At 42.7% G+C, this 26,121-nt stretch overlaps 1 protein-coding gene across 1 annotated transcript in view; it reads left to right on the top strand.

The window, feature by feature from the left end:
* The window catches only part of MDGA2 (MAM domain containing glycosylphosphatidylinositol anchor 2), a 393,582-nt gene that overhangs the window by 358,086 nt on the left and 9,375 nt on the right, over positions 1-26,121 (top strand). Inside the window, exons 11-15 of the mRNA XM_040601984.1 lie at positions 2,560-2,737; positions 11,075-11,095; positions 16,089-16,244; positions 17,357-17,515; positions 24,063-24,193. Coding sequence (XP_040457918.1) covers positions 2,560-2,737; positions 11,075-11,095; positions 16,089-16,244; positions 17,357-17,515; positions 24,063-24,193 — 645 coding nt within the window. The remainder of the gene's footprint in view (positions 1-2,559; positions 2,738-11,074; positions 11,096-16,088; positions 16,245-17,356; positions 17,516-24,062; positions 24,194-26,121) is intronic.

Raw genomic sequence — 26,121 nt, 5'->3', positions numbered from 1 at the left:
CTTTAAAGATACAGTATAAATGCACATCTTTTCAGTATCTCTATTACCTTTAATAACTCTGTTGTTGCTTAGTGGCCTTGGGAGACCATTAACAGAGGAATGCTCCACAGTCCAGGCTGTCTACAGAGTTGTGGTGGACATTTCATTCGTATCATGAAGTGGGTCATTTTAATGTTTGCCACAGGGGAAGGGTGATGCGGTTGGGGCAGACACTCGGGTGATGCTGGTGATGCTGCTCAGGGCACACGCTGCAGACTGCTGAGCTGCAGCATCTCTGGGCTCAGCAGCTCGCAGCTCCCAGCCTGTGCTGGTGTGCTCAGGCCCCTCAGCAATGCACTTACCTCTTGTCCCACTCTACACCCACGAATCCATCCAAAAGCTTTCTGGTACGAGGGCTGGGGTGCAAAGGCTGGCGGCTGCTTTGTGCACGTGCAGGGTTTGTATTAACCAGCATACCCCTGCCTTGCACATCGGGCAGGCGGCAATATGTTTTTTCCTTATGGTAACCTGTTTTTACATTTTTAACCAAATCGGGGGGGGGGGGGGGGGGGGGGGGGTGTTATAACGTTTCTCCTATGCATGACTTAACCCCTGAGTGCCCAGCCCTGAAGAGCCACTTGAGCCTAAGGCATGTGCAAGAGCAGAAAACTTGAAATAACATCTCAGATGTGCTCAGCATTGGTCTAACTCAAGCTCTGCAAATGCTCAAAGTGCAGGAAAACACACACTGACTTTGGGGGTAGCAAAGCAAAGCTGGTGTCTAGAGCTGTTCCATCATCCCAGCTTTTTTAAGAACTTCTCTTGCTTTGCAGTCTGAGTTTTATTTAATGGGCATATAGCTGTACTTGTGTAACATGCTTTAATGATAAAAGTATTGACATCTCTGTCCCACTGCTATGAATTTGAAGGTTGGAGTCTATTAATATTGCTGCAGAATTAGTTTATGTGGATGAAGCTTGGTAGATTTAGTACTAGCTTTCAATGATTTCAGTGTACATGTTTATTGCATCAGCAAATTAAAGTTTTGGAATAAAAGGTTTTCTGTCCTTAATAAGCTCTGTGTTGGTGAACATGTAATGGGTAAGAACTTGAGCACACTGACAGGTGTAGTAAGCTTAGTAGAACATCTCATTTTAGCATCAGTGCACCTGTACAGTTGTCTTGGGACGTGTGGTAAATATTTAATGATTTTTCCTTTGTTTTCCACAGATAGTGTCTGTAATAAGGCAGAGTATTGGCAAGTAATGTTGCAATATCAAGTCACTCTGCTGCCCAAAATGTGTATGATTTCTGCTTATCTATAAACTAGTTAATGTTAGAGGCAATGTGGCACATTTTTCTTGTGGCTCTGCCTTCGTAATTAGATTTCTTTTTCCTTTTCATTTCTTGGTAAAGCATATGAATAAAAGACACTGGATTTTGATGCTGAAAACACTGTACAGTCTATAAAGCACAGAAATCTTTGCTTCTTTTTTTTTATAAAATGGTCTCTTGTTTGCTCATACTGACTTTCATTGTTCTCTGCAATCCATCCATCTTTGAGACTATAAGGATGGCTGATAATTATGCACTAAGGCCATTAATGGCTAAACTGTTTCTTTCTCACTCATCAACAGAAGTGGTAAGTGCTTGGAAATGAAACCGCATTTCAGCTTTTCAATGTGCTCTTATTCGCTTCAAATGATGCCTCAAATGATAGCTGTGAAACCTCGTTGCTCTAACGAGGAGGCAGCACCCAACTCTTGGAGCCATGGCTGTCTTACCCTGGTGTGCACAGTGGCAGAAAACACGTCTGCCACTACGGTTCGCCAGTATTTTTTAAAAATCATGGAGGGAATGGGGCTACTAGACAGGAGAAGCCAATTTACCAGGTTGGGTTTGAAGGCCTAGCGTTTGAGAGCTAGTAAATTCAGCATCACTAAGCTGATTAAACAAACAGAACAGCATTCGACTTTAAAGAAGAGAAGCGTTATTTAACATTTTGACAAGTAGGTTTTAAACAGAGGAGCAGATACGCAAAGAAATTTAGTCTCCTGTAGATGGAAGAATTCAGTGGGATTTTGAAAACTGCTACAGCACCTGCTTGGATGCTTGGGCGCTTGCATGCCACCACACAGCAAGTGCTTGGTCCTGTGTGAGTGTGCTCACAAACCAGGTGCTGGAGTCTGTGATGAGCATCAGAAATCCTCCTGAACTGACTTAACGCCGTACTTTTCCTGCATGCCCCAAATGGTGATGTACGGTGCCTGCAGCCCTTGCTTGGGTCCAAGGTTTGGTGCGGGACCAGCATGGGCAGAGAACAGGCAGATGGTAGACATGCCTCTTGGTAAAACAGGTTTGCAATCTATGATCTCCTCTGTTCGTTACAGAAATGCTCAGTAGTGGGTTATTTCAGGGAGGTTCGTGGTCTTGCTGTGTCTCTAATTCTCCTGGGTCATTTGAAGGTTCAAGGAAGCAACCAAGGGATGCACAGGTTGGCGTGTGCTCCTGTTCATTTCTAAGCTGAAGACAATTTCTGTCCCAAAAGCTCTGACATTTGCGTTCTTCTTTTGATTTTAGGCTGGACAACAGCGTTGGTGGGAACAGGAAATTACAGTGAATGGAAATATTCAAAAGGGAGAATTAATTACCTACAACCTAACTGAGCTGATCAAGCCAGAGGCATATGAAGTCCGTCTAACGCCCATCACCAGATTTGGGGAGGGGGACTCAACTATTCGGGTCATCAAGTATAGTGGTAAGTGGACCTTTGAGTATAAGCAAATACATTGCAATGCATTTTGCACCATTCAATCTGCAGTGCAGGGTATGGCCGCACTGGGTTGCACTGTGTGAACTGGTTACCAGTCCTGCAAATAATGCTGCAAGGGACGAGGGTCGGCTTCCAAGAAGGAGAGTTGCAAGTAGTACTGGGTAGAAATGAAAGTCTCCACCTCTGGGAACACTCATAATCACAAAAAATAAAATTTGTAAAAAAATTCTGAACAGCCAAAATGCAAAATCATGTCAAAGTTTTTGTGAAATAATGGAAAAAATAGCAGAAATTAATGTTAGCTTTGTGAAATAGCTCAGTTCAAAACTCTGTCCTTACTTTGAACACTTTGAAGGGCGATGAGTTTTGAAGAAAAATCTGCAAAAGCAGTATTCTGACTGTGTCAAATCAGTGTCATGTTATCATCAAAATACCTTTTTTTTTCCCCCATACGGAGCACTTTCCGGGAAGTTTTTATTTGAATGTGAATGATTTGGGGGAAAAAAAAAAAAAAAAAAGTGACCATTGCTACTCCTACGCAAGTGGATAAGTAAAATTACTGGCCAAGAGGTACCTTAGAGTGAAAGTGGCTCTGCTAAAGGTACCATTGTGCAGTTTGCAATGGGAATCTGATGTGCTGAGCAGGAAGGGTTTATAATCGAAAAAGGGAAGTGTGTGGTGGGGGGAGGGGTGGGGAAGGGATATCTGTAAACATGGAATCATGAAATGAATTTACCGTCTGGGGACAGAATTTTGTAGTAGGGTCTGTTGTGGTAGGTCTTTAAGGGGTAACGGTTTTAAATTGAAAGAGGGTTGATTCAGACTAGATATAGGAGAAATTTTTTTACGCTGAGGGTGACAAGGCACTGGCACAGGTTGCCCAGAGAGGTCATGGATGCTCCATCCCTGGAAACATTCAAGGCCAGGTTGGATGGGGCTCTGAGCCACCCAATGGAGTTGAAGATGTCCCTTCTGGGGGGTTGGACTAGATGGCCTTTAAAGGTCCCTTCCAACCTAAGCCATCCTATGATTCTATCTATGATTCTGTCACGCAGAACCTTGATAATCCCACAGAACAAAAGCCAGTGACACACACATCAAGTCACAGCTAGGTCCAATTGCTGCAGGAGCTGGATCCAACAGTAATTAGTGCTATGCAGATACCTAAAAGAGCCCAAAGCAGGGAACTGACACTCAGCGGAAGGGCAAAAGCAACGTACAGATCAAGAATTACTTGAAAGAATCATTATCAAATAATTTAATGTTGTGAACAAATCTGAAAAAAATTTAAATGTCTTGTGCATCATATGTGCAATTCTTCATGATCAGTGATTAGCTCAGCTCTACTCAATCTCATCATAAATTATTTTTATCACTGTATTAATATCAAGGGGAAAATTACATTAAGCAATCTCAAATATCAATTCTAAAGAAGGTAATGGCACATTTCACTAAATGCCAGATCTGCTAATGATGGTGATGGATGAGGTTGCGCCTGTTACAGGAAAATGTTTGCAAAGTCTGCATTTCCCAAAGCTCATGAGAACAAATTCTCAGTCGAAGAAAGGACTCGTTTGCTAGATCTATGAACATACAAATGAGGAGAAGATGTCCACTCTGCTGCAACTCCTGTTGGACCTTGGCTCCTCACTGGACATCTTTACTCTTATAAGTTCCTGTTTCCTGACACTTAGCAGTAGATCAGTCTCTTCGGGGCTCCCCACATGCACAGGGGAAAGACCCAGGGCCTTCCTGAAGGTGACCAGAAGAAGCTTCATTCAGACATTTGGGATTTCTCTGCAGCCATCCCAATCTCTGCGTGCTGCCTGCGATAAGGAGACTTGTGTCCTCACAGCCAGGTCATGCCAGGCAGCCACTGCCCTCTTCCATGGACCTCAAAATTTCTCCCATGACTTAAATACTGGTCAGTGCTCCTATAAGGAGAAACTAAACAACATTTAGGTCACTCAGTCACTACTGCTCTTTCTTGTTGGTGGTTGTACTCTGTCAAGTCTCAGGAGGTTGATTGAGGTCGTGGCTCTAGCTCACAACCATGCTGAGTTGGAAGTTTTCATGAAACGTTATGTGATTTACATTTCTAGCCCCTGGCTGGCAGAAAGAACATTCCCATGCAGCATAAAAGGCATATTTTGTCTACTGAAAAATTTTATGCTAGAATCTGCCATTAGCACAGATGTGAAGAACAGCCCATTTCAAAGGCGCTGATGAGGTGCCAATGCAAAATCCAGCCGCCAGGAGAGAGGAAGCCGTTGCCTTGTGCCCCAGATGGAGAGATGCTTTCGGAGCAGTACGCAGTGCTATTACTCCGGTGCCGACAAATTCACAGCTTCAGAAATCATGAGCCAGATGCTAATCAGTAAGATAAACCTAAAGTGACTTCCCTTTGACGAGGGATTCCAGAACCGCTGAGGGTTTGTGTGCTTAAAATACGCATTTTTATCTCAGCATTCATCCAATGACTATTGTGTCAGCAAAGTATTACCAGGCTAATTTTAAGGATGCTATAGCTTCAACTGCAAAATAATGATATCACATACATTATTGCAGTGCAATACTTATAATCTGAAATGCTAGAATCTTATAAAAGCAGTTAATGGGCTAGCAGGATGCACAGCAGCAGGCCTGCATCAGTGTAAGAAATAATTATAAAAAATACCCAGAAAATATAAGACATAATGTGAATGTTTCTTAAAAGAGAATTTTTTACATTTTTCTCCCATTACATTTTTTTTTCAGTTGTAAGACCTCAGGCAAGGATGAAAACATTTGGATTTTGATATTTTCAGTAGGATTTGTGTGTTTGTGTGTGTGTGTGCACGCATGTGCTTCTGTGTGTTCATTTTCTGTCAGTACTCCAGAAGCACACTGGCCTCTGGCAGTATCAGCCATTCTTTCTCATCCCACCACTTCAGGAATGCTTTTTTTGGAGAATGAGGAGTCACAACCATGTCCTTTTAGGTCTTGAATATCTCCAAGGATGGAGACTTCACAGTCTCTCTGGGCAACCTGTTTGGTGCTCCATGACCCTTAGAGTAAAGAAGTTTCTTTCCTAGGTTTAAAATGCACTGATGTATTTTTTTTATTGCTGGTGAGGATTCCGACTGCAAACATTTTTTGCCTTATTTTTTTAAACTTTAAGCAGACTAATAGGATTTCACCCCATTTTAAAGAAATGCAGCCAGTGTGAAAAGCAGATCAGACACATTGTACAGTTGCTAAAAATGGCAACGGTGTCTTTTGCCTTTAAGAAATGCATTAACTTTCATAGTTGAGTTTCATTTTTGTGCAAATAGAAGATAGAAAGGCTATGCACTACCTAGGTTTTACTTTGACAGCTAAAGCTTGTCTTCTGTAGCAGGACAATCTTGGGTAGGTACCACACAGAACTGATCTCCCTAGAATAGTTATAAAGTGTGTAAGGATCAAGGTGACATTTCCATGTGTTGGTTGCATTTGCTGCCTTGCTAGATACGAGAAGGTTTCTCCAGATTTCTTCCAGGGGTTGAATTACCCTCTGGACATGACTGTGTCTCTCCAGTGCCTTTAGAGACACTCCAATGGCACTCTTAGGTGAGGTGTCTAACCTCTAGATTGCTGGAGTTAAGCCACATTAATGCTACCTGTGAAATAATTTTTAATTAGGTTACATTCCTTTGTATGTGATGCAGAGCACATCACCTTTTGAATTAAACCCCACAACTGGAGATTAACATGGAAATTGCTAATATATGAATACAACAGCTTCCAACTTGCTAGCCTGCCGGTAGCCATCTGAAAGTCCAAAATAAGGAGACTATTACAGCAGGAAAACCTGAGCAATGAGCTCTTTACAGTATACCCTGCCATCCCAAGTGGGAGCTGTAAATACAAAATAAAAATGCGGCAGTATCCAATCCCATGAATCAAAAACTTACCCATGGTGCAAGCATTTCATAGGGAAATCCCTCGCCTGCCATGAATTGTTCTCTCCTCTGCATGCCGAAAGGACAAAAGAAAAGAGCAATCATCACAGTAGAAGCGACATTGATAATTACAGCCAAACATCACTTGACAAATTATTTGGTAGATACATATGTTACTCTGCTAGTGAACACAGTCTGCCGAGTAAATATAAGCAGGGCAATTTAAATAGCACTAATGAGTGTTTTGTAGGCTAATACAAACCAGATATGTCTCATAGTAACAGCAGATATGTCTCGTAGTAACAGTTTAAATATTATCTCCATCACTTTACATAAATCTGTGTCAGCCTATTTGATATAAACTGACTGTAAAGTCCTCCAACCACTGTAATTAAATCTTCACCACTCACTGTTTCAGACAGGCACTTGTATTTAAATATTTTTTAAGTTAACCAGTGATTAAAGAAGCAGGTTTAGCTCCCTCCTATGGAAAAAGCCCACAACTTGTTACTACCATTGACATGAGGGTCAGCCCCTTGCGACAGCAGCAGGTAGATGATGGTACCCAGTCACTTTGTAGTACAGCCTGCTTATTTTCATATGAAGTTCAGATACTCCACATATTCTGTAGGAAAGAAGAGTATGTAATTGTGGTTATTATTTATTGCTATTATTATTGCTATAATAATTATTATTATTATTATTATTATTATTATTATTATTATTATTATTATTATTATTATTATTATTATTATTATTATTATTATATTTCTAGCAACAGAAAAATAAAATTGCTACCAAATAGGGCATAAATGGTAGGATTTATAAGTTTGCACCAGCATACGTTTCCAGTGTTATACAGTGTTATAAATAAGTTAGAGTAATTGCTGTTATAAGAGGAAGAATGCCTTGTCCTCACAGAGTACCAATATTTACAGTGAAGATTGCTTTGTCTGTGCAAACCAAGTGCTTAGAGATATGGACTCTTGATCTTGATTAAAGCTTTAGGGTGCTAGTTGTAATTACCACAAGTAACCAGTTCCCTGTGGTAAAAAACACAGCAGCTGATCATCTAGCATGCTTCTACTTACCTATGGCTTTATCCTCTGCACAGGTAGGAAAGCTTGCTTTGGAACTATTATTATAAAAAAGAGACATGATGTTGCAGTCTTTGAAGGCCACCTCACTTGTAAGGTGCAAAAGCATCGGTGTTGGGAAGGATCTGTGGGAAATGTAACTGTCTTTGCATATATGCAGTTGCACCTACAAGCATTAAGAAAAAACATTCAACCCACATTTTTCAGCTGTGACCTACACAAATACAGATCAGTGAAAAGTAAAATCAACCAATAAACTGAAATTCCAGCAGGTTTTATTCTTTGCTCGCTGGAGGAATGGCAGGAAGACTCAGGGTTCATCCATCTTGGATCTAACCATGCTCAAACATTTCATGACACCTTGTTCTTCTCCTGAGATTCTCTGCAAGCAAAACCTTCCTCCCAGCACAAGCCAGGGCCAGCTGAGCAGAGCAGCAATAACCCTCTGAGGTGCACAGATTTTCCGGACATTTCAAAGTCACCCTTGGGAATTTACTCCAACAGTCATCCATTAATTTCCCCTTATAGCTAATTTAGCTTGCTACCTGTGTGTCATGCATGCAGCAACCTTCCCTTTCCACAGTGAGAGCTGGAGCCATTGCACGTTGTCTTACAGCAGCATGCTGTATTCCTCAGACAAGCGGGATTTCTGCATTTTTTTTTCTTGGTTGTGGTGGTTGGTGTTTGTTTCTGGTTTTGGTTTTTTTTCTAGTTTATGACGTTAGATAAGTTCAGCCTAACTGCTTTAATCTGTTTTTCTGCTCTTGTCAATCCCTGTGAACTGAAGCTAGTTTGGCAAGAAGCCTTTTTTTGCGCTGCTGTGAGCAATCTGAATAGCATGACTCAGGGTTACACGCTGATGATAGTTTCCATAAAAACCCGTACGTTTAGTTACAAATCAAGCATCACTAAACGTAGTTCCCAGCAATTTCAGATAATTCTAGGTTCAATCACTCAAGGATTTCACAAAATGAATGTTTCTCAGAGAATGAAAGGTAATTTGTTGGTAAAAGCTATGAAGTTATCTAATATAATGTAATGACTTAAGTTTCTTAAGAAGATTGCACTGGGGCAAATCACAGTTCATTTGTTTCAGAGAAGGCAAGATAAAATGGCAGCATCGCTAATTTAGAGCTGTTTCGAAAACTTCAGGTTGAATCTAGAGCTATGCAGGGTCTGTGACTGGTGTCTCAAACCAGTTCATGTCTGTAAACATGGCAGCAAGGACACATGGAGCAATGCTCATACTGGTGTCTGGCATTACCAGATGCACCCATTATTTGGAGATAAAAATGTATGTTAAGTTTTCTCTTAATAACATGCAACTCCAACTGTGAGCTCAGCATCCTTCTGTTTCGCCCATGCATAAGGACTGATGGCAGAAGGGCCATTTCCTAAGTCATCCATCCTCAGATTTACCCTTCTGCAAAAAGGTAGCACAGAACTGCGGACTAATTTCTCATTCAAACCCAATTTCTAGTTTTTAGCATTGTACAGGTTACCATGGACCTAAGCCTGGGTAGCCATTCTGGTGATTAAGATATCTGCAGGTACTGCTGAGGCTGGACTTTCATTCTGTTTCAGCCTACTAAGGTGTTAATGTAGTACTTAATGTACTTAATGAAAAAGTAGATGAATCACAAAGTCGCAGAATGGTTTGGGTTGGGAGAGACCTTACAGATTGTCTCGTTCCAACCCCTGCCACAGGCAGGACCCCCTCCCCCCAGCCCAGGCTGCTCCCAGCCCCATCCAGCCTGGCCTTGGGCACTGCCAGGGATGGGGCACCCACAGCTGCTCTGGCACCTCACCACCCTCATCATAAATAATGTCTTCCTTATATCCAATCTAAACCTACACTTTTCCAGTTTAAAACCATTGCCCCTTCTCCTGTTAGTACAGACTGTGGTAAAAAGTCTTTCTCTACCTTTCTTATAAGCCCCCTTTATGTTTTAAAAGGCTGCAGTAGGGTCCCCCTGGAGCCTGCTCTTCTCCAGGCTGAACAAGCCCAGCTCTTCCCGCCTGTCTCCACAGGAGCAATGGAAAAACACACTGCTTTCTAGTTTCTTGTATATAGAGAACATACTCCTTAAATGAATTTCATATGAAAATAAAGCACTGTGAATGTTGAGTGTTTTGTAATTTTGCCAAGGGTCTGTAAGATAAGAGTGCCAGTTTTCCCAAAGATTCCCAGTACCCAGCAGTCCTGCCATGTCATGCAGGGCATTGCACAGACCCATAAAAGTACAGACAGAAATAATATTTTTCAGCCAAGTAACCTCAAAGCTTTTCTGCATTGTAGGCAAAATTATTTTTGATGCCTCCCAAGGTGAGGGGTCAGCGTGGGCTCCTCCTGCCATGGGATGGGGAGTGGGCTGGGATGGGATGCAGGATGGAGGTGATTGCTGCACTGCTGCCCTCTGCCTCCCAGAGCCCGCCCCAGGAGGGCAACACCTGGGATCCAGCCATGCTGGTGGGTCCTGGTCACTGAATGTGTCCTCCAGCAGGCATGGGGGGCGCCTGCACTGCTGGCAGCTTTTTAGGACAGCATGCTTCACCTTCCTTTGTCATCTTCTTAAACGTCTTTAAAGTATATCCTCCCTAGAAGAGGGTTTCTGGGCCAGAAGACTCTCATGTTTTTTCATGGTTGTGTCTCTTGGTCTAACGAGATCAAACTTCTTCTCTCAAACTTGCTGTGCTTATGCTTTCTGCTATTTAAAAGGAAAATTGGCAATTCTAAGAAGAATGCAAGTGCTGTCTGTTTCTTAAGACTAGTATACAGATATCTTAAATTGAAGAATAGTATTATTCATTGAGTAGAAGGGTAATTTGTTATGTTAAGTATTCTTGAACAATGCTGAAATGAGATTTGTAGTGATGAATAATGTCCAGTGTGGAACCTCTGATTTTGATGAATTCATCCCTTCTGTAGGTTTTGTAGGATTCCTGTTCAAAGGCATTACCTGGAGTTCTGCTGTACAGCAGTCCCCATTCTTACAATATCTGTGCCAATCATCTAAGTTTGATGCTTAATTACAGCATATCATTCCCCAGGCTGCAGGTACTAGGGATGGAGCGTACACATCGTGGATGGGAGAGGCTGTTGTTTCTCACTGAAACTGTTGTCTTTGGGTATCCAGGGAGGCACTTGGAAAGGAAGATGCCAGTTTTGCTGGCTGTCTCAGTGTAGGAGCCATGATCAAGGTCTTGAGTGGGAGGGAACAATGGGAAATTTAGGATAATCTGCATATTGATGAATAAGAATTTCTTCCTTGTGCTAATTTTATTTTTGCTCTGTCTTCCAGCTCCAGTAAACCCACATCTACGTAAGTATTCTTCTGTTTTGTTAGCTTTTATGTGTACGAGGTACTGTCCCTACACCCACTGTCCCTCACAGTTAAGAAGTTAATGATAAGTATTTCACTTCCAGTTGCAGCCTGTGGATTGCAGGGACCACCTTAGTTTTGTGTGCAACCTGGGCTGGTGGCTGAAGGTGTCATTCCTCTTGTTCTGCCAAGGTGCTAAAGGCAGAGGACATGGAGGAAGGAAAAATTACAGCTCCAGCTCATCTTTCTTTCTCACTGCCCCAAACAGTTCATCTAAAGGAAAATACTAATGTTCTAAAACTAACCTCCATTTCTGGGTGATGCAGCTCAGTACGTATGGGTGATGTCGTGGGAGTAGCTAAATACCTGAAAGTTCAAGTGTTGTGTAGGAGCTGTGTCTGCTCCTCAGCAGGTATGGTAAAAATATTGAAGAAGTCAGTTTATGAAATTTTCTGAATTCATTTAGCCTTGCATAAGAACTGCATTTGCAGCTCTTGAGTCATTTTGATACTTCCAAGGGTAGTCAGGAGCTCATCTGCAGGTTTAAAACAAAAAGGATGTTTTATTCGTTCAGTACATAGAGGAATCATGGACTTCATTTGCACAAAGAAATGTGGAGACTAAAACTGTAACTTGGGTGTGAAAGGGTTTAGGCAAATTCACAGGAGACAGCTCCGCAGGCATGACTGAAGATGCAAACTATGGCTCTGTATTTGGTGGTGTGCTGGTGCTCAGGCGCAGGGATGTTGCAGGGTAGAAAGGCTTGCTCTTACAGTGCGTTCTTACACTTTTCCATGGGCACCAAATCCCCACAAATGCCACGGCCGGGAGCCTCGGCTGGAGCTTTAGTAAGTCCCAGTAAACCCACCCTATTCCTAACAGCCCCCACATCTATCTACTTTGTGATTTTCTCCCATGCCATAGCAAATGCACGTTTTGCTGTCACGATATATTCCACCGTTACTCTTGCCTTTAATAACATACACTAAAATGCCTGTATAGGGGAAGGGATTCAGCCTGTATAGGGGAGGGGACGTATGTGCCTGTCTAGGGGAGGGGGTTGAGCCTGCCATTACTGCTCTGTCGTGCAGCTGTAATCAGGCAGACCAGCTTCTCTCTCTCCTACACCACAGCTAAGCTTTCCTGTACATTTTAAACTTATTTGCAGATCTTGTGCAAAGCATTCATAATTAATCAGGGCTTAGTTCAAAGCTCACGGGAACTGAAGGAACCACTCCCATTGACTTAAATGAGCAGTAGATGAGACCTTTGTTAATTAATATATTAAATATGTACTCTGTGATGTAAAGAAAAAAATGCATTGCAATCCCAAGTGCTTCGCACTATAGTCCTCTGTGGTTTTAAGGTCTGAAACAGTCTTGTTTTCAAAATGTCTCTATAGCTCTCATAGGCACGTGGTAGACTCCAGGTGGCATCTGAGTGGCCCTTGCGATAGGGAGCGTGTTAGCTCAAGGGACAAGAAAGCATCTCTGGTGACCTGGCCATCCTTTCCTTCATCTGCTTTCTGGGTCCGCCTCTCTGTACTGGTGGGGATGGGAAAGTTTGCCCAGCAGAACTAGAGGGTACCCAACGTAATTTCTTTCAGATGACCAACCTGATGGTAAAATTTCGGTTTGCTTTTTTCTTCCCCAAAGCCTTTTTGAGTGAGATCCTTTGACAGGGAAGAAATCTGGGTCTGCAAAAAAACTTGTAAGCAGGAGAAGAGAGATTCTGTCTGCCATAACATAGTCAACCTCATCATTGTCCGTGCTTTCTACATAAGTTCTGTTGCTTTCTAAACCTGATGGGCTGAATTCTAATTTTATTTACACCATTGTGAAGGTAGAGTATGAGCTGTATTCAGCTGAGCAAGATACCTGTATTGGAAACTGAAGTTGCATTCTTCCTGCTTTAAATCTGTAATAATCATATTGTATAAATCCTTCCTTTTTATGAAATTTCTGCAATACATAAGCAAGTAGTGTCAAATGACTTAAACACGGAGATGTTTAAGGTAAATGTTGCCTCAGATCTACATTTTATTTTGTAACAGATAATATAAACCATTCAATGTAAACCCTAAGGATTTCATATCAATTAGTGCAACTAAATTTTATACCTGAATAATGGAAGATATTAGAAATTGGAGTCGTAGTGAACTTGAATTTTACAGAAATAGATGGGGAAAAAAAATCACACTTCAATGAAGAGTGTTTCACCTGGAGAACAGTTTCAGATTTTGCCCTAATTTATTTAAATGCTCCTACTTCTTGCACAGGAAAAGTACTGAGGCAGTCCTGGGGAACCATTTCCCATTCTTATTCCTCTGTCATTTTAAAGAAGTGTTTAGTGCTAAGAATATTTAGCACTAACCTTTTCCAATGTTTTCCAAAAGGCATCCCACATGAAACCAGTGTTTTCCTGTTAAATAAATGGCAAACTTTTACTTGCCTTTTTCCATCTGGCCTGATTTTTTTTTTTTCTAACTTGAAGAACAATCTTTTGTTCTGCTGATTTGGAATTTCTTAATGAAGCTCTGAGGACATGGTGCGACATGCAAATGCAGCTTTTAAGGTACTGGAGGGGCAGTGTTAGAAACTGCTGAATGGCTGAAAATGCTTTCTGTTAATTCACTTTGCTGCAGGACTGGATCTGGCAGTCAGAATTTTTCTCCTTTAATTACTGTTTTTCCCTTTAATTTCATCACGCTGTGTAGAAAGAGCACCATTTTCGCTATAGGGAGGGCTTGTATAACTGGAGGTGGGAGCCAGAGGCACAAAATATAGTGTATACCAAGTGAATTTGGAGCTCAAGTCACGTAAAAGGTAATCTTGGAGATGAGAGGCACAGCTGGCATTTTGTTCAGAGTGCTTCATTCGACTCCTTGTGTCTTTCAAGAGCTTTGTCAGGGTCTTTATGTTCTCTTCCTGGCCTTTGGGATAAAGGTGAAGATGTTGGCCTGCATCTATTCACAGGCTCCTATCTGGGAGGACTTTGGATGAAATCTGCCCATGTGTATTCCTCGTGGCCTCGTTCTTTGGTTTTCTCATCTCGCAGGAGGAACCGCAATCAGACCTCTACTTATATTTCTTCTCTGTGGTGCTCATGATGGTGCTCCTCCATTGACTGATTTTTCTATATGGCTACGTCTTCATCATTCAACGTTCAGGATTTAGAAGAGCTTGCTTCCAGATCCAAACCAAGGTGCAAGATCCTGAAACTGGCTCCCCATCATGCCGATGGTTATCAGTTATGTTTGCCAGTTAAGGAAGTGTGCTTTAGGAAATTGATTCTCCTGAAGGCTGTAATAAAGCTGATAGATTTACTGAGAAATCAAGTCATCTCCTTGAGGTGCTAATAGCCACGGAAGCTTCCGTGGACCATGTTTTTGTGATAACCTGGATTATAGAATGGTGCTTTGTGCTGGCTGTTGTCCAGAGGGTACAGTTTTGGTTGCTCTTTGGATGAAGAGAAGCAGAATGAAGAAGACTTAGAAATCACTCCTAATGCACCTTGGGGTTTGGAATGAATTTTTCAAGCCTGCTTTTTCAGTCTGCAGTAATATCTGATTTTAAATAAGCTTCAGACCAGCATCCTTGCTTAGCAGTACATATCCAAGCTAAGCTCCGGGTCTCTCTGTCTTCACTGATTTACAGTGAAGCTCCAGTGGCTTAAGTGGATTTATAGTTCAGTGAAACCCCAAACCTGCAAACATTTATATACCTTCTCAATTTAACACAGATGAATAATCCCATGACTCCTGGTGTTAGAGCCCCTCATAACAATGAATATAAATTGCACCCCTATAAAGAAGGCCATAGCTGACACAGTATGCAGACAGCTGCATTCTCCCTAGAGAAGAGGGATTTGCTTGTTTTCTCAGATAAATCAATTGACTTTGCTGGAAGAGTAAACTCAGCAGGAACTGTTTGTGTGCATAAAATTAAGCTTTTGCACATTTTACTACATGGGGCCTTATTCTCTTCTGAGATGAAAATTGAACCTTGAAATTTTAATTTATTTTGGTTCCTAAATATCTGACAGTAGGACTTTCTCATCCCATCATAACCCAGCAGGTAGGATCACTGGACTGATACGTTTCACAGACCTCTGTTTCACAAAGGAGACGATCCCAGTAATCCTCTCTGGGGTTCTTGGCATTTTTGTTCTTTAGACATGAGCTTCTAAGCTTTTAGCATTTGACCTCAAGTACATAACAGAATTCATAGTGAAAATCTAGGAGATGTCTTCAGGACATGATACAGTCACCTGTCCTGCCCATATAGGTTCAGATAGACCTAAACATTCCTCCCAGGTGTTTATCTAATTGATTATTATAATCTGGTGATGGGGATACAGTGCTCTTCCTGAGCAATTAATTCATGTTCGTCACTGTCCTGATTTTTAGAGATTTTCTTCATATCTATGCTGAAGTTGCTTTACTCTCATTTTAACCATTACTTGTTTCCCCATCCTTAGTGAAAAGAAGATTAGTTTTGGACATGTTGCTTGGAGAAAATGTTTTCATTTTGAAAAACTGCCATCCTCTTTTCCCTAATGGTCTTATATCTAAACCAAAATAACCCACTTTTTAGTTTTTCCCCCAGTGGGTCATGTTTCACAGACATGCTGCCTGTTCTCAGCTTTTTAAAAATGCTGGCTGGGTAAGAAGAGACAGTGTCTCTAAGGGCAATTGTGTACGTCTGAATATGTGGGGATGATCTATATAATAGGATTTGAATATAATTTTAAGTAACACCAACACAGATTGATGACCATGATTTCCTTTTCATTGAGGTTACTGCAAAAAAAAAACCCAAAACATATGCTAAAAGCTAGAAACGGACATAAAACGAATGTATGTCTGTTTTCCAGTGCAGTTAATAAGCATAATCCCACAATGTGTTTGTTATAATTGACAAGTGCTTTGACCAACAATCATAGGATGAATAGCTTCAGCCACTAAATTTCTGCTCATTTGCTGCCTTGGCAGGAGAGTTCCACTGTGGGTTTGAGGATGGTAACATTTGCCTTTTCACTCAAGATGACACAGACAATTTCGACTGGACAAAACAAAGCACTGCCACTAGAGACACAAAATACACCCCGAACACGGGGCCGAACGCAGACCGCACTGGCTCCAAGGAAGGTAAGCTCCAGCGGTGCGCCTGGTGCCGGCACTGGGAGCTCTGCTGCTCCGTTGGGGTGAGGGACCTGTCCAGGACAGCCAGCTCAGCCAGCTATGCCATTTTTCTTGATCATACCAAGAATGGGCATACTTCAAGGACTTATAACAGAAATCGCCGGTGCTGAGGCACGTGGCTGGTCCCTAAGCACAACCCGCTAACAGTGCCATTAACCATCTTGTATTGTTTCTGTTGTGCCATTTTCAAAGCAATTGCTTTCGTGTTATAGTCTAGTGGGGAAGCATTCTGGCACATCTTGAAATATTCTTCTGTTTTATTTCAACTAAATTCTAAGTTGGGCTCCCTCAGACTGTCACAACGAGGCGGGGTTTTGCCCCATTTTTACTTTGGGTGATGCTAAAATGTGTAATTTTCAATCTGCTATCCCGGTTAACAGAAGCATGCCATCTTGACTGCAGTATATTTGCATTTGAAAAGTCAGACATATTGTGCCAAATTTATCAAGTACTGCGGTAACTCATGCTATTTCATTGTATGCATCCCGCTTGCACTACCAAAGGGGAGAAAAAAATCATACTGCATTGTATTTGCTTGGTTATATTAAGTAAATGGTATCTTTTGTTGGCACAGGCCAGGATCAGAATAAATTAATGTTGTCTTCTTTCATGAAAGTGAGCTCTTGAACATGTGATCGGCACGGTCAGTTGAAAATGTTCCTTGAGAGGATTCCGTCAAGATATTTTCCCTTTATTTTACAAGTCCTCCCTGCTCACTCTTTATAGGAACAAACTGCACTCTTGAGACTGAAGTCTGAACCCCATCATAAAGATTTTTTTCTTTTCTTGTGAATATACAATGTTACATCAATTTGAAGTTGTTTACAAGTACTGACCTGCTAGCCCTGATTTTACTCTTGGTAGAAAACACCTCTTTGAAGCAGTTGTGGAAAACACATGGGCTTAATGCAGAAAAAAGATGTCCCAGAAACCATGGTGATGTCAGATGAATGAAAAATGAACCAAGATGCTTGAGAGAACTGGTGTCTTCTTGCATCTGTATGTGTGTTGGATTTTGAAGACTGCAACCTAACAATTGCCATTTGGACTTCCCATAGGTTTCTACATGTACATCGAGACGTCACGCCCCAGGCTGGAAGGAGAAAAGGCCAGACTTGTTAGTCCTGTTTTCAGTGTTGCTCCCAAAAATCCTTATGGAGCTACGAACACAGCCTACTGTTTTAGCTTCTACTATCACATGTATGGACAGCACATAGGTGAGAGAAAGCCAATGACCTTGTCTTTTCACTTTGGGAAAAATAGCAGGAGAAATGTCCGCTTGTACACAAGAAAAGCCCAGGAGGACTGCCAACACCTGCAAGGGCCAGTTGCAACCAAAGCTAGCAAGAGAGGTGCCTGGTGGCATCCTAATTGCTGTAGAAATGTGTTTTTCACTAATCGGCACACTAGCAGGAGCCCCTGTTATAGCTGGAAAGTGGGTTTGTGCGTATGCGAGGTTTTGAGCAGGGAACTTTAGAGCCTGCAAACAGAAAAGGTGATGTTTGCAAGGACTTTGATACTAACACAGTGGTTTGAGTCACTCATCGCTAGATTCAGGCTTGAGCAATTAGCAGCAGTACTCCTCGTGTGCTGGCACAGCCTGCGTACAATGCAGCAGCACACGGTTCCTTTGTAAAAGTGGTGAACAATTCGCTCACAAGCTGTGGGAGTATATATTTTCAAGATGAATCTGTAAGTCTATTTGTAGTCGTAGCTCTTTCAACACACACACATTTAATTTCTTCATGTAGTATGAGAAAAAGGTGTGAGAAAATATAAAAGCATAAACGATAGACAGCTAATTTTTATAAATCCTCTAAATTCCTGTGGGGTGCTTGGTGCTTACCAGTGTGTCAAGAGGCTTTCCAGTACCAGGCTGACCTGAGTTGATGTATTTTTATATATACTTCAAGGGCAAACACATCCTCACGGTGCATTCTGGTGGTTGCTTCAGAAAACCTTCACCTGCCTCCAGGCAGAGATCAGATTTTAAACAGAGCAGACAAGTTTGCTTGGTTTTTTGTTGATCGTCTCTGCACTGTGAGCATGCGAATGCAGTCCCAGATCTGAATTTTCCTGGCTTTGTGTTGCAGTGAGTGCTTGGCTGTTTATTGGAAGGAAGTGGCTGAGCCATGCCATGCTTAGTGAAATAAATATAAACTGCCCTATATAGTCATGTACCAGGCTGTTTCTGGTATATGACAGTGAAGAGCAAAGTTACAAACATGAAAGGTCAAAGAGTCTTTCTGGAATACCTTAGTGTTGGGATAAAATATAAGGAAAACAGCCGCTGAGGCTGACATCTGTCCACAAAACAATCACCTCTCATTGGTGCCGTTTTGGTTTTTCCTGGGGCTACCTTTCCAGCAAGTGTCTGTGTCCTTAGTTTTTCTTGCTGAGATCACCCTTTCCTGTTTATGTGTAATTTCTTGAATTGACATGGATAATGCTGGTGGATGAAGGAGCTGATCCACAGGTGAAGATGGTATCCATGATGACTGGCGAACATTCGTTACGATCCTTGTTACATAGGAGTTGTTCACGGCAATGTGGACACCTAGTTGTCAAAAACCAAAATTGCTCACTATCAGTTTTGTTCCTTAATGCTGAAAAATGTAGTTACCATCATTTTAGCTAATGTTCAAAATTATCTACTTTTGAATAGCTTTGTACAAAATTACATATTATTCTATCTTTAAAGAGCAGACTGACAGAAAAATAGTAAATAAGTAGCATCAACCATGTGTTCAAATGCACGCTTATACACATTTACTAAAATAAAAATTCTAATTCCTTATGACAGAATGTTATGAAACACATGAGAATGCAACATGCATACAGAAATAAATTATGAAATCAGAAAATATATACCATTTGATTACCCAGATGTGAACTCTGTCACTGAAATTATTCACATGAGGATAATGAAGAGAAAAGAAAAACCTAATGAGTGATGAAATTCTAAGACTTCGATGGTTTAAGCACATGGTTATTGTATGAATAGCCATATTGATGAAGCTACTGCTTGAATCAGTTTTTAAAGTTTTGTGCTCTTAGAAATTACTTTGGGTTAGGAAAGGTGTTATTATAACACAATGACTTGCCCAGACAAAGCAAACCTTATCATGACACAGCGTTTCAGAAGATGTGTCCTTGTGGTAAGGCTGGCCACCAGCCTCCTGGGCTGCATCAGGCAGACGGAGCCAGCAGGTCCCGGGAGGGGATCCTGCCCCTCTGCTCAGCACTGGTGGGACACAGCTGGGGTGCTGGCTCTGGTGATGGGCTCCCCAGTGCAGGACAGACATGGGCTTACTGGAGAGGGTTCAGCTCACGTCCACAAAGCTGATGAAGGAACTGGAGTATCTGTCACCTGAGGGGAGGCTGAGAGAGCTGGGACTGCTCAGCCTGGAGAGGAGAAAGCTCAGGGGGATCTCACCAATGTATATGAATACTTGAAGGGAGAGTGTAAAGAAGATGGAGCTGAGAGATGCTCAGGGACAGGACAAGAGGCAATGGGCAAAACCTGAAATAGAGGCAATTCTGTTTAAACATAAGAAAAAAAAAAGGGGGGGGGGGGGGGGGGGGAAGGTGGAGTTAACCGTGAAGGCAACCAGACACTGGCAGAGGCTGCCCAGAGAGTTTATGGTGTCTCTGACCTTGGAGATACCCAAAATACAATTGCACGTGGTCCTGGGCAACCTGCTCTAATCTACCATGCTTTGAGCAGGGGTTTTGAGGGGATGAAATCCAGAGGTGCCTCCAACATCAACGATTCCATGGGAAATATTTAATTGGCAATGGTTTTTTTTTTTCAGAAGAATCACATTTTATGAAGGATTAATCCCCCATGGATAATTCTAAATCTTATTGCTGAAACAGATTGACTGTTTTATCACAAGCTGTTAGAAGCCTTGACCCTTCACCGCTGTTCTGGAGTTTGCAGCTGACATACAGAAGGTGCTTCTTATCCCCATTTGGGAGTGAGTGCTGCCAGTCGGGGCAGCTACTGGCTGTAACGTGCACTGCCAGCTCCTTGATTTCTTCACGAGAACAGGATAGAAACTGCTAACTGAGACTCCCTATATGATCTCTGTGCTGTAGGATCTCTCTTTTGAATAGCTGTGAGCTGCTGATTCTTGACCTGAATTAATTGAAAGCTGGAAGTGTCTTTCAGGGGAGTTTGGCTTAAATAAATTCCAGCCTTTTCTTTCCTTGGACCTGGGGACAGTGTGTTCATACAAGAAGCGTGGTCATTAACCTTTGATTTTTGATCCAAAGTCCTGTAACTTTATTCAGCAGACTTCATTACATCTCCACTGGATTGCTTTATTCTCCCAACTTATCCATAAGATTTCCAAGCAGTATTAGGGCTATTATTCCCATGTCTCAGGGGCAGAGTACTTTGTTTCTAGAACAGTTTCGGTGCTCATCAAAATGTTTTCTGCGTTTCCAACAAGGTTTTGAAGGCTCCCTAATGAAATGGAATATCGTCCTGGCATGATGCTCTGTTGTTGATGTGGAGTGGTCTTGGAGGCTTAGGGGAAAAGCTGCTTCATCCTCCAGTCTTAAAAATACCAGTGACATCAAATTGAGAACATGCCTGTTGCACTATATTGAAAAAAAAGCGACAGCCTGCCAGTTTATCCAGTTCAGCTTCTGCGCCTGCTGTTTGGGTCTTTGGTGTCTCTGGAGAAGAGGCTGAAAATTTTTGTAGCGATAAGGAGAAGTACTTTGGGTGTCTTTGCAGAGAACAGAGCACAGATCTGAGATTAGCACTTAGGCTACAGCACAGCTCTGATGAGATAAACAAGGACCTACATCCTATGCCAGGGCAGTTAGATTCAGGAAGATAAAGTATGTCTTTACCTGAAATAGATGGCTCTTACTTACAATTCAGATTGCAATTCCTGACAGACCACACCGAGCTAACTGTGAGAGTGCTGGCTGCCAGAGAAACTGCAGGTGCTCCGCTCCACACCCTTCAAAAGCAGAAGGTAGATTATCCCTAAAGCGTAAGAGAAATAAGTTCCCATTACTTGATTTGCAGCAAACAACAAGCCGTTGTTGAGGGAGAAGAAGATGAAGAGTCACTGTCCTTATTGTGTCCCTGCATTAAGACAGAAAGAGGTTGTAGTTCCATTAGAGCTGTCACCACCTTTTAAAACTGTATTTCTGAGTTCTCCATCTGCACCCCAAAATGGAGCATTTTCAACTGATGCTCCAAGAACAATGAGTTTTCTTGTCATTGGAGACCCATCACAAAACAAAAAGTGGAAGCAGAACATGCTGTCAGAGCACACTGAGGATGCTGTTTGTGTTCACACAGCGATGGGCACTCAAAATGCCACCTGTGTTGGAGCTGGTGATGTCTCCGGAGCACCCTGCGCTGTCATGGCAGAAGTAAACCTTATTCCTTAACTCACAGTTGTGACTCCTGCCCGCTGTTTTTGTCTCCTAGAGTCACTCCGTTACCCAGTTTGTCTGGAGTTTGGAGTAGTCAGAAATCTTTAGGTGAATCCTTGCTGGCCGTGCCTCAGTGTGAACCCTATAGCCAACCCATCCTCCCACATAGCATCAGCTTTGCAAAGGCCACGTAACTTTTCCAAAAATTTTCCAGCAGAATTTCAAGTATAAGCATCTGTTGCATTAGTTAAGTTATTAGTAATCTGTATCATTAGTTAAGTTTTCAGCGATGCTTCGGGCAAGGATGTCTGCATATCTAGCAAAGAGGACCAGGCAGGAATATCCATACCAATCAACATGCTGGGCAGCAAATGAGCATACCTGGTACAGGAACGGCTATTTTGTATTTTAAGTAAGACTGATATCATTCAGCTATTAATTTGAAGAAATTTTGTGACACAGAGGGTCTGAGTATGCTGCGAACAATCTTACATCCCTATAACCTCAGCAGTGATGGAATTACATGCTTTTCATACCTAAATTATTCAGTTATTCCAAACAGCCCTGTGGTATGGGTTATATCAGCCTGCAAAAACAGGTGAAACAATTAGCCAGCAATTCATTTTTTTCTTGATATGGACATTGCTTTTTGTCTTTTAGAAAAATAATGTTATATATAACTCTTATTTTATAACTTAATGTAGTCTTGTCTAAGACCCTGCCTTTATTCAAACCGTAGACCCAGCACAGTTGTTGAAAAAAGTCTTGGAGAGAAGCAGATGGGAAGGAAGGGAGAACCGTTGTAGCTGAATAAGATAAACCTTGCCCAAGAGCTGCTGGTGCCGTTTGGAAGAGGGCTGAGGCGGAGCAGCTGCTTGCTGTATTGCTGCAACGTATTGCTGGGCTGGGCTGCAGGGCTGCTGCAGGGAACCCTCCTGAGCATTTGCCTTCTTGCAAACACTTTCTGTTTCACATCTTTTTCTTTTACCCGATAGCGTGCATGCAGGCAGACAGAACGTCCTCGTTAGAAGCCGTGTTTCCTTTGTGCTCCTTCTGCACCCTCCCCTGCATTTGAAAAATAAAACGCTGCAGTAGGAGGCAGGTGGGAGACATGGTACCGCCCAGTTGCTCCAGCGAGCATCGCTGCCCCCACCTCCTTCAAAGAAGATGTATGGCCTCATTCTGGGCACCCTGGTGAAATAGCCGTGTTGAGAATATTTGCTGCTCCATTACACGTTCTGCCTTACGTTTTTCAAGGCACTGAGTTTTGCTATTGCTAGAAGTAAGAACTTTTTATTAGCAGTAGCTGAGTCACTGTGCAGCTGCCTCAGATCTGAGAGGTTTCATTGCAAATATAGTTTGTACAAGCTCCCCAGCTGCCATGCCTAACACCATAAAAAAACCAGTAGTCTTATGTGAACTTGACCATCTGAACTTTCTTGAATGAAGGCAAATGCAGTGATTTTCATAGTACAAAGAGACGTCACTGCCTCACACATCTGCAGATAACAGTGGTGGGCAAGAAGGAACAAAATCTCCAAAACCCATGTGAATTACTGAACTCTGCTAAATGAAGTCAATGCATTTGCTGTCTGTTGGCGCACCAAGACCCTTGTTTCTGTTCATGGTCTGAGACAGTGCGATTAACCAGAGAGAAGGGCTGGTGAATGCGGACGGTCTGTTACCTGTTGCAAATAATGCCTGTGCTGGAACCAGTAACTTCATGGTCAGCGATGGGGAAAGACCCAGGTCTGTGAGGTTTTTCTCCACAGGGAGGGGCTTTACTGGGGTTATTTTGACTCGGAGGATTACGTTGTCCTTCAGAAATAGTCGTTAGCAGGCGTAAGGGCATCACGTCTGTCTCTGAGATAGACTTGCAAGGCTCTACGGCACGCTTATTTAAATGATAAATTTAAAACAGAGGAAGCAAAAAGCTGGTCAGTCTTTATAAGCACAAGCTAAGGATAAAGCAATCCAGTTGCTTATTTATCCTTGGGTAAAGAGTTTATAAATGCCTGATTTACACTAAAGCACAGAAAAATATTTTCAACCCATCTTACCCTGGGAAGCCTCATGTCCTTCCTGAGGAGCAATGGGTGCGACCACCCAGCCCGCAACGGCGGTGCGCTCCCCGCGCACTGAGTTTACCTCTGCTGTGAATTCACATCACCAGTTCACAGTGTTCCCAAGATTAAAAGTTTTTGAATTTACAACAAGAAACTCGCCACATCCACTCAGCCCTAGCAGAGGCCCCTGCAAAGTAGGAAGGGGGTGTGAGTAGGGGGTTTCTGCCGTACCCAGCGCAGCATCTGTGCTCCATGGGAAAGCCTAACCAATTCCAGTTCTCCACCTTTCTTCTAGGAAGCTTGAACGTGTACCTGCGTTTGAAAGGTCAGACTGCAATAGAGAACCCGTTGTGGTCTTCAAGTGGAAATAAAGGACAGCACTGGAACCAAGCCCGTGTTAATATAAACCCCCCAACTTCGTTTCAGGTAATGGCTTGTGCATCACACACCGGGAACAGGAGCATTTGGTTTTTGGAGGGGAGGGCCTGTGTATGCTGACCCTTTCCTTCTGACACAGGATTTCACAGCTTCATTTCAGGTCTGAAAGCTGCTTTATGGATAGATAATTGCTTTCTTTGCTTTAAATAGGTGAGCACCATATAGCTTACTAATGCACATTTTAATGACAGAACAGTAGCTGTTTGCTTGAAGGCAAAGTGTCTTTCAGTTTTCAGAAGATGCTGGTAGCATGGTACAAAACATTTTTGAATTTCAGATTAGCGACTGGAATACAGAATTACTTCCTGTGAAAGAATATTTAGGGTCCATGCTACAGTGCCTGTGTTAGAGGTCTCTTGAAATAAAAGCATTTTCTGCAGAAAAAGGAATGATCTCTAAGTCTTTGCCAAAGCAGCAGTGCTGCCTGCGCAGAGCTCCTGGCATGGCAGAGCTGCACGCCTCGTTCGCTAGGTACATGCAAGTTATGACAGGTTTTCACACATTTCATTTTTGGTTTGACAGTGAGATGCTGATAGACTGTTACAGGCAGTTCTCATTCATGCTATGAGCTGTTTGTAACTGGAACGGACCCAAAAAGGCAGCTGCTGTGAGCAAGCCCTCGTGTGTTTGAGGCTGGGAGTATCGTCATGGAAGATGGGAGTCACAAGCTGTGCCCTGCGGTGCAATGTTCACCAGGCTCCTCTGTCCCCTCTCTGTAACCTCCAAGTCCCCTGGGGGAGGTGATGGCTTTGGGGGAAAATTAAAAGTCATTCAGTGAGAGTCAAAACTGCTATCTCAAACATGCAGATTGGGATTCGCTTTATGGGTAATTACTGATCCTGACCCTTTGCTTTTATTCCCGTGCGTGAGAGGCAACATCAGAGGAGAAATGTTTTGGTGCACGTGATTGCAGAGGCGTTGCATGGAGGGAAATTAGAAGAAAACTGCAAGAGGGGGATATGCGAGGTATAGCATTACATGATGTTTGAGTGGAAAAAAGTGGCAGAACCGGGGAGGAAGAGTGTGGAGAAGAGGGATACGAGTGTTAAAGTACACTCAGAGCATGGTGCCAAGCACAAGGGATCTGATCAGAGTGGGTGAGTTTGCATCGGTGAAGTCAGGATAAGTCCAAGAAGTCTGAACGGTGAAGGAGAGAAAAATTATTTAGTATCTGAACATGAAAAGTGGACTGGTAAAGGGAGAGGAGAGATGGCTGGGGCAGTTGAAACCAAAGCAATTGCAGTGTTGTCTGAGAGGGATTCCCGAGACCTGGGACAGGCGTTAGCAGAGGTAGGGGAAGGATGAGGACAGCAGCCTCAGCTGGAGAGGGGCAAGGGCTTTGGCACCAGCAATGCGGAGGGGTGGACGAAGGAGATGGGGGGCAAACCCGGGGTCACCTCATCAGCATGGAGAAGAAGTCGTGGCTTTGGGTGGAAGGGAAAGCTGGGGTGTCTGCCTTGCAGGCAGCCATCTGGCGTAAGGCACTGGCAGAGCAACCGGAGACCGCAGCCAGCAGCTCCCTGTGCCCAGGGTGGGTGCTGCTGTCACTGTGGGTCAGAGCACCAGCCCTCACACGGGGCCCCGTTGCTTTCAGAAAAGTTACAGGAGCCACTTCTGCTACCGGTGCACCTTACTCGCATCACTTTAACACCATATTCGCTGGTGCCACTAGCTGGTACACAACATGGAAGCTCCTCTGCTCAGCTGTTTTTCACCTTTTACGTTGTTATGTTTAAAGGCTTCAGCATAAAATGAATGTAAAGTTGTGAAGCTCTGCACAAATATAACAAATAAATGTCAGAGCAGTTGGAACCTTAAATTACTTTTTTTAGCAGCTCTTGCATCAAGCAAACTTTATTTTCCATTTAGAAGTCTAAGTAGGAAAGAATATAAAGCTCCCAGTTAAATTTAAGGAG

This window comes from Falco naumanni, chromosome 7, assembly GCF_017639655.2.
Source record: "Falco naumanni isolate bFalNau1 chromosome 7, bFalNau1.pat, whole genome shotgun sequence".
Lineage (NCBI taxonomy): Eukaryota > Metazoa > Chordata > Aves > Falconiformes > Falconidae > Falco > Falco naumanni.
The sequence above is the reverse complement of the archived record's forward strand: the minus strand, read 5'-3'. Positions and strand labels throughout refer to the sequence as shown.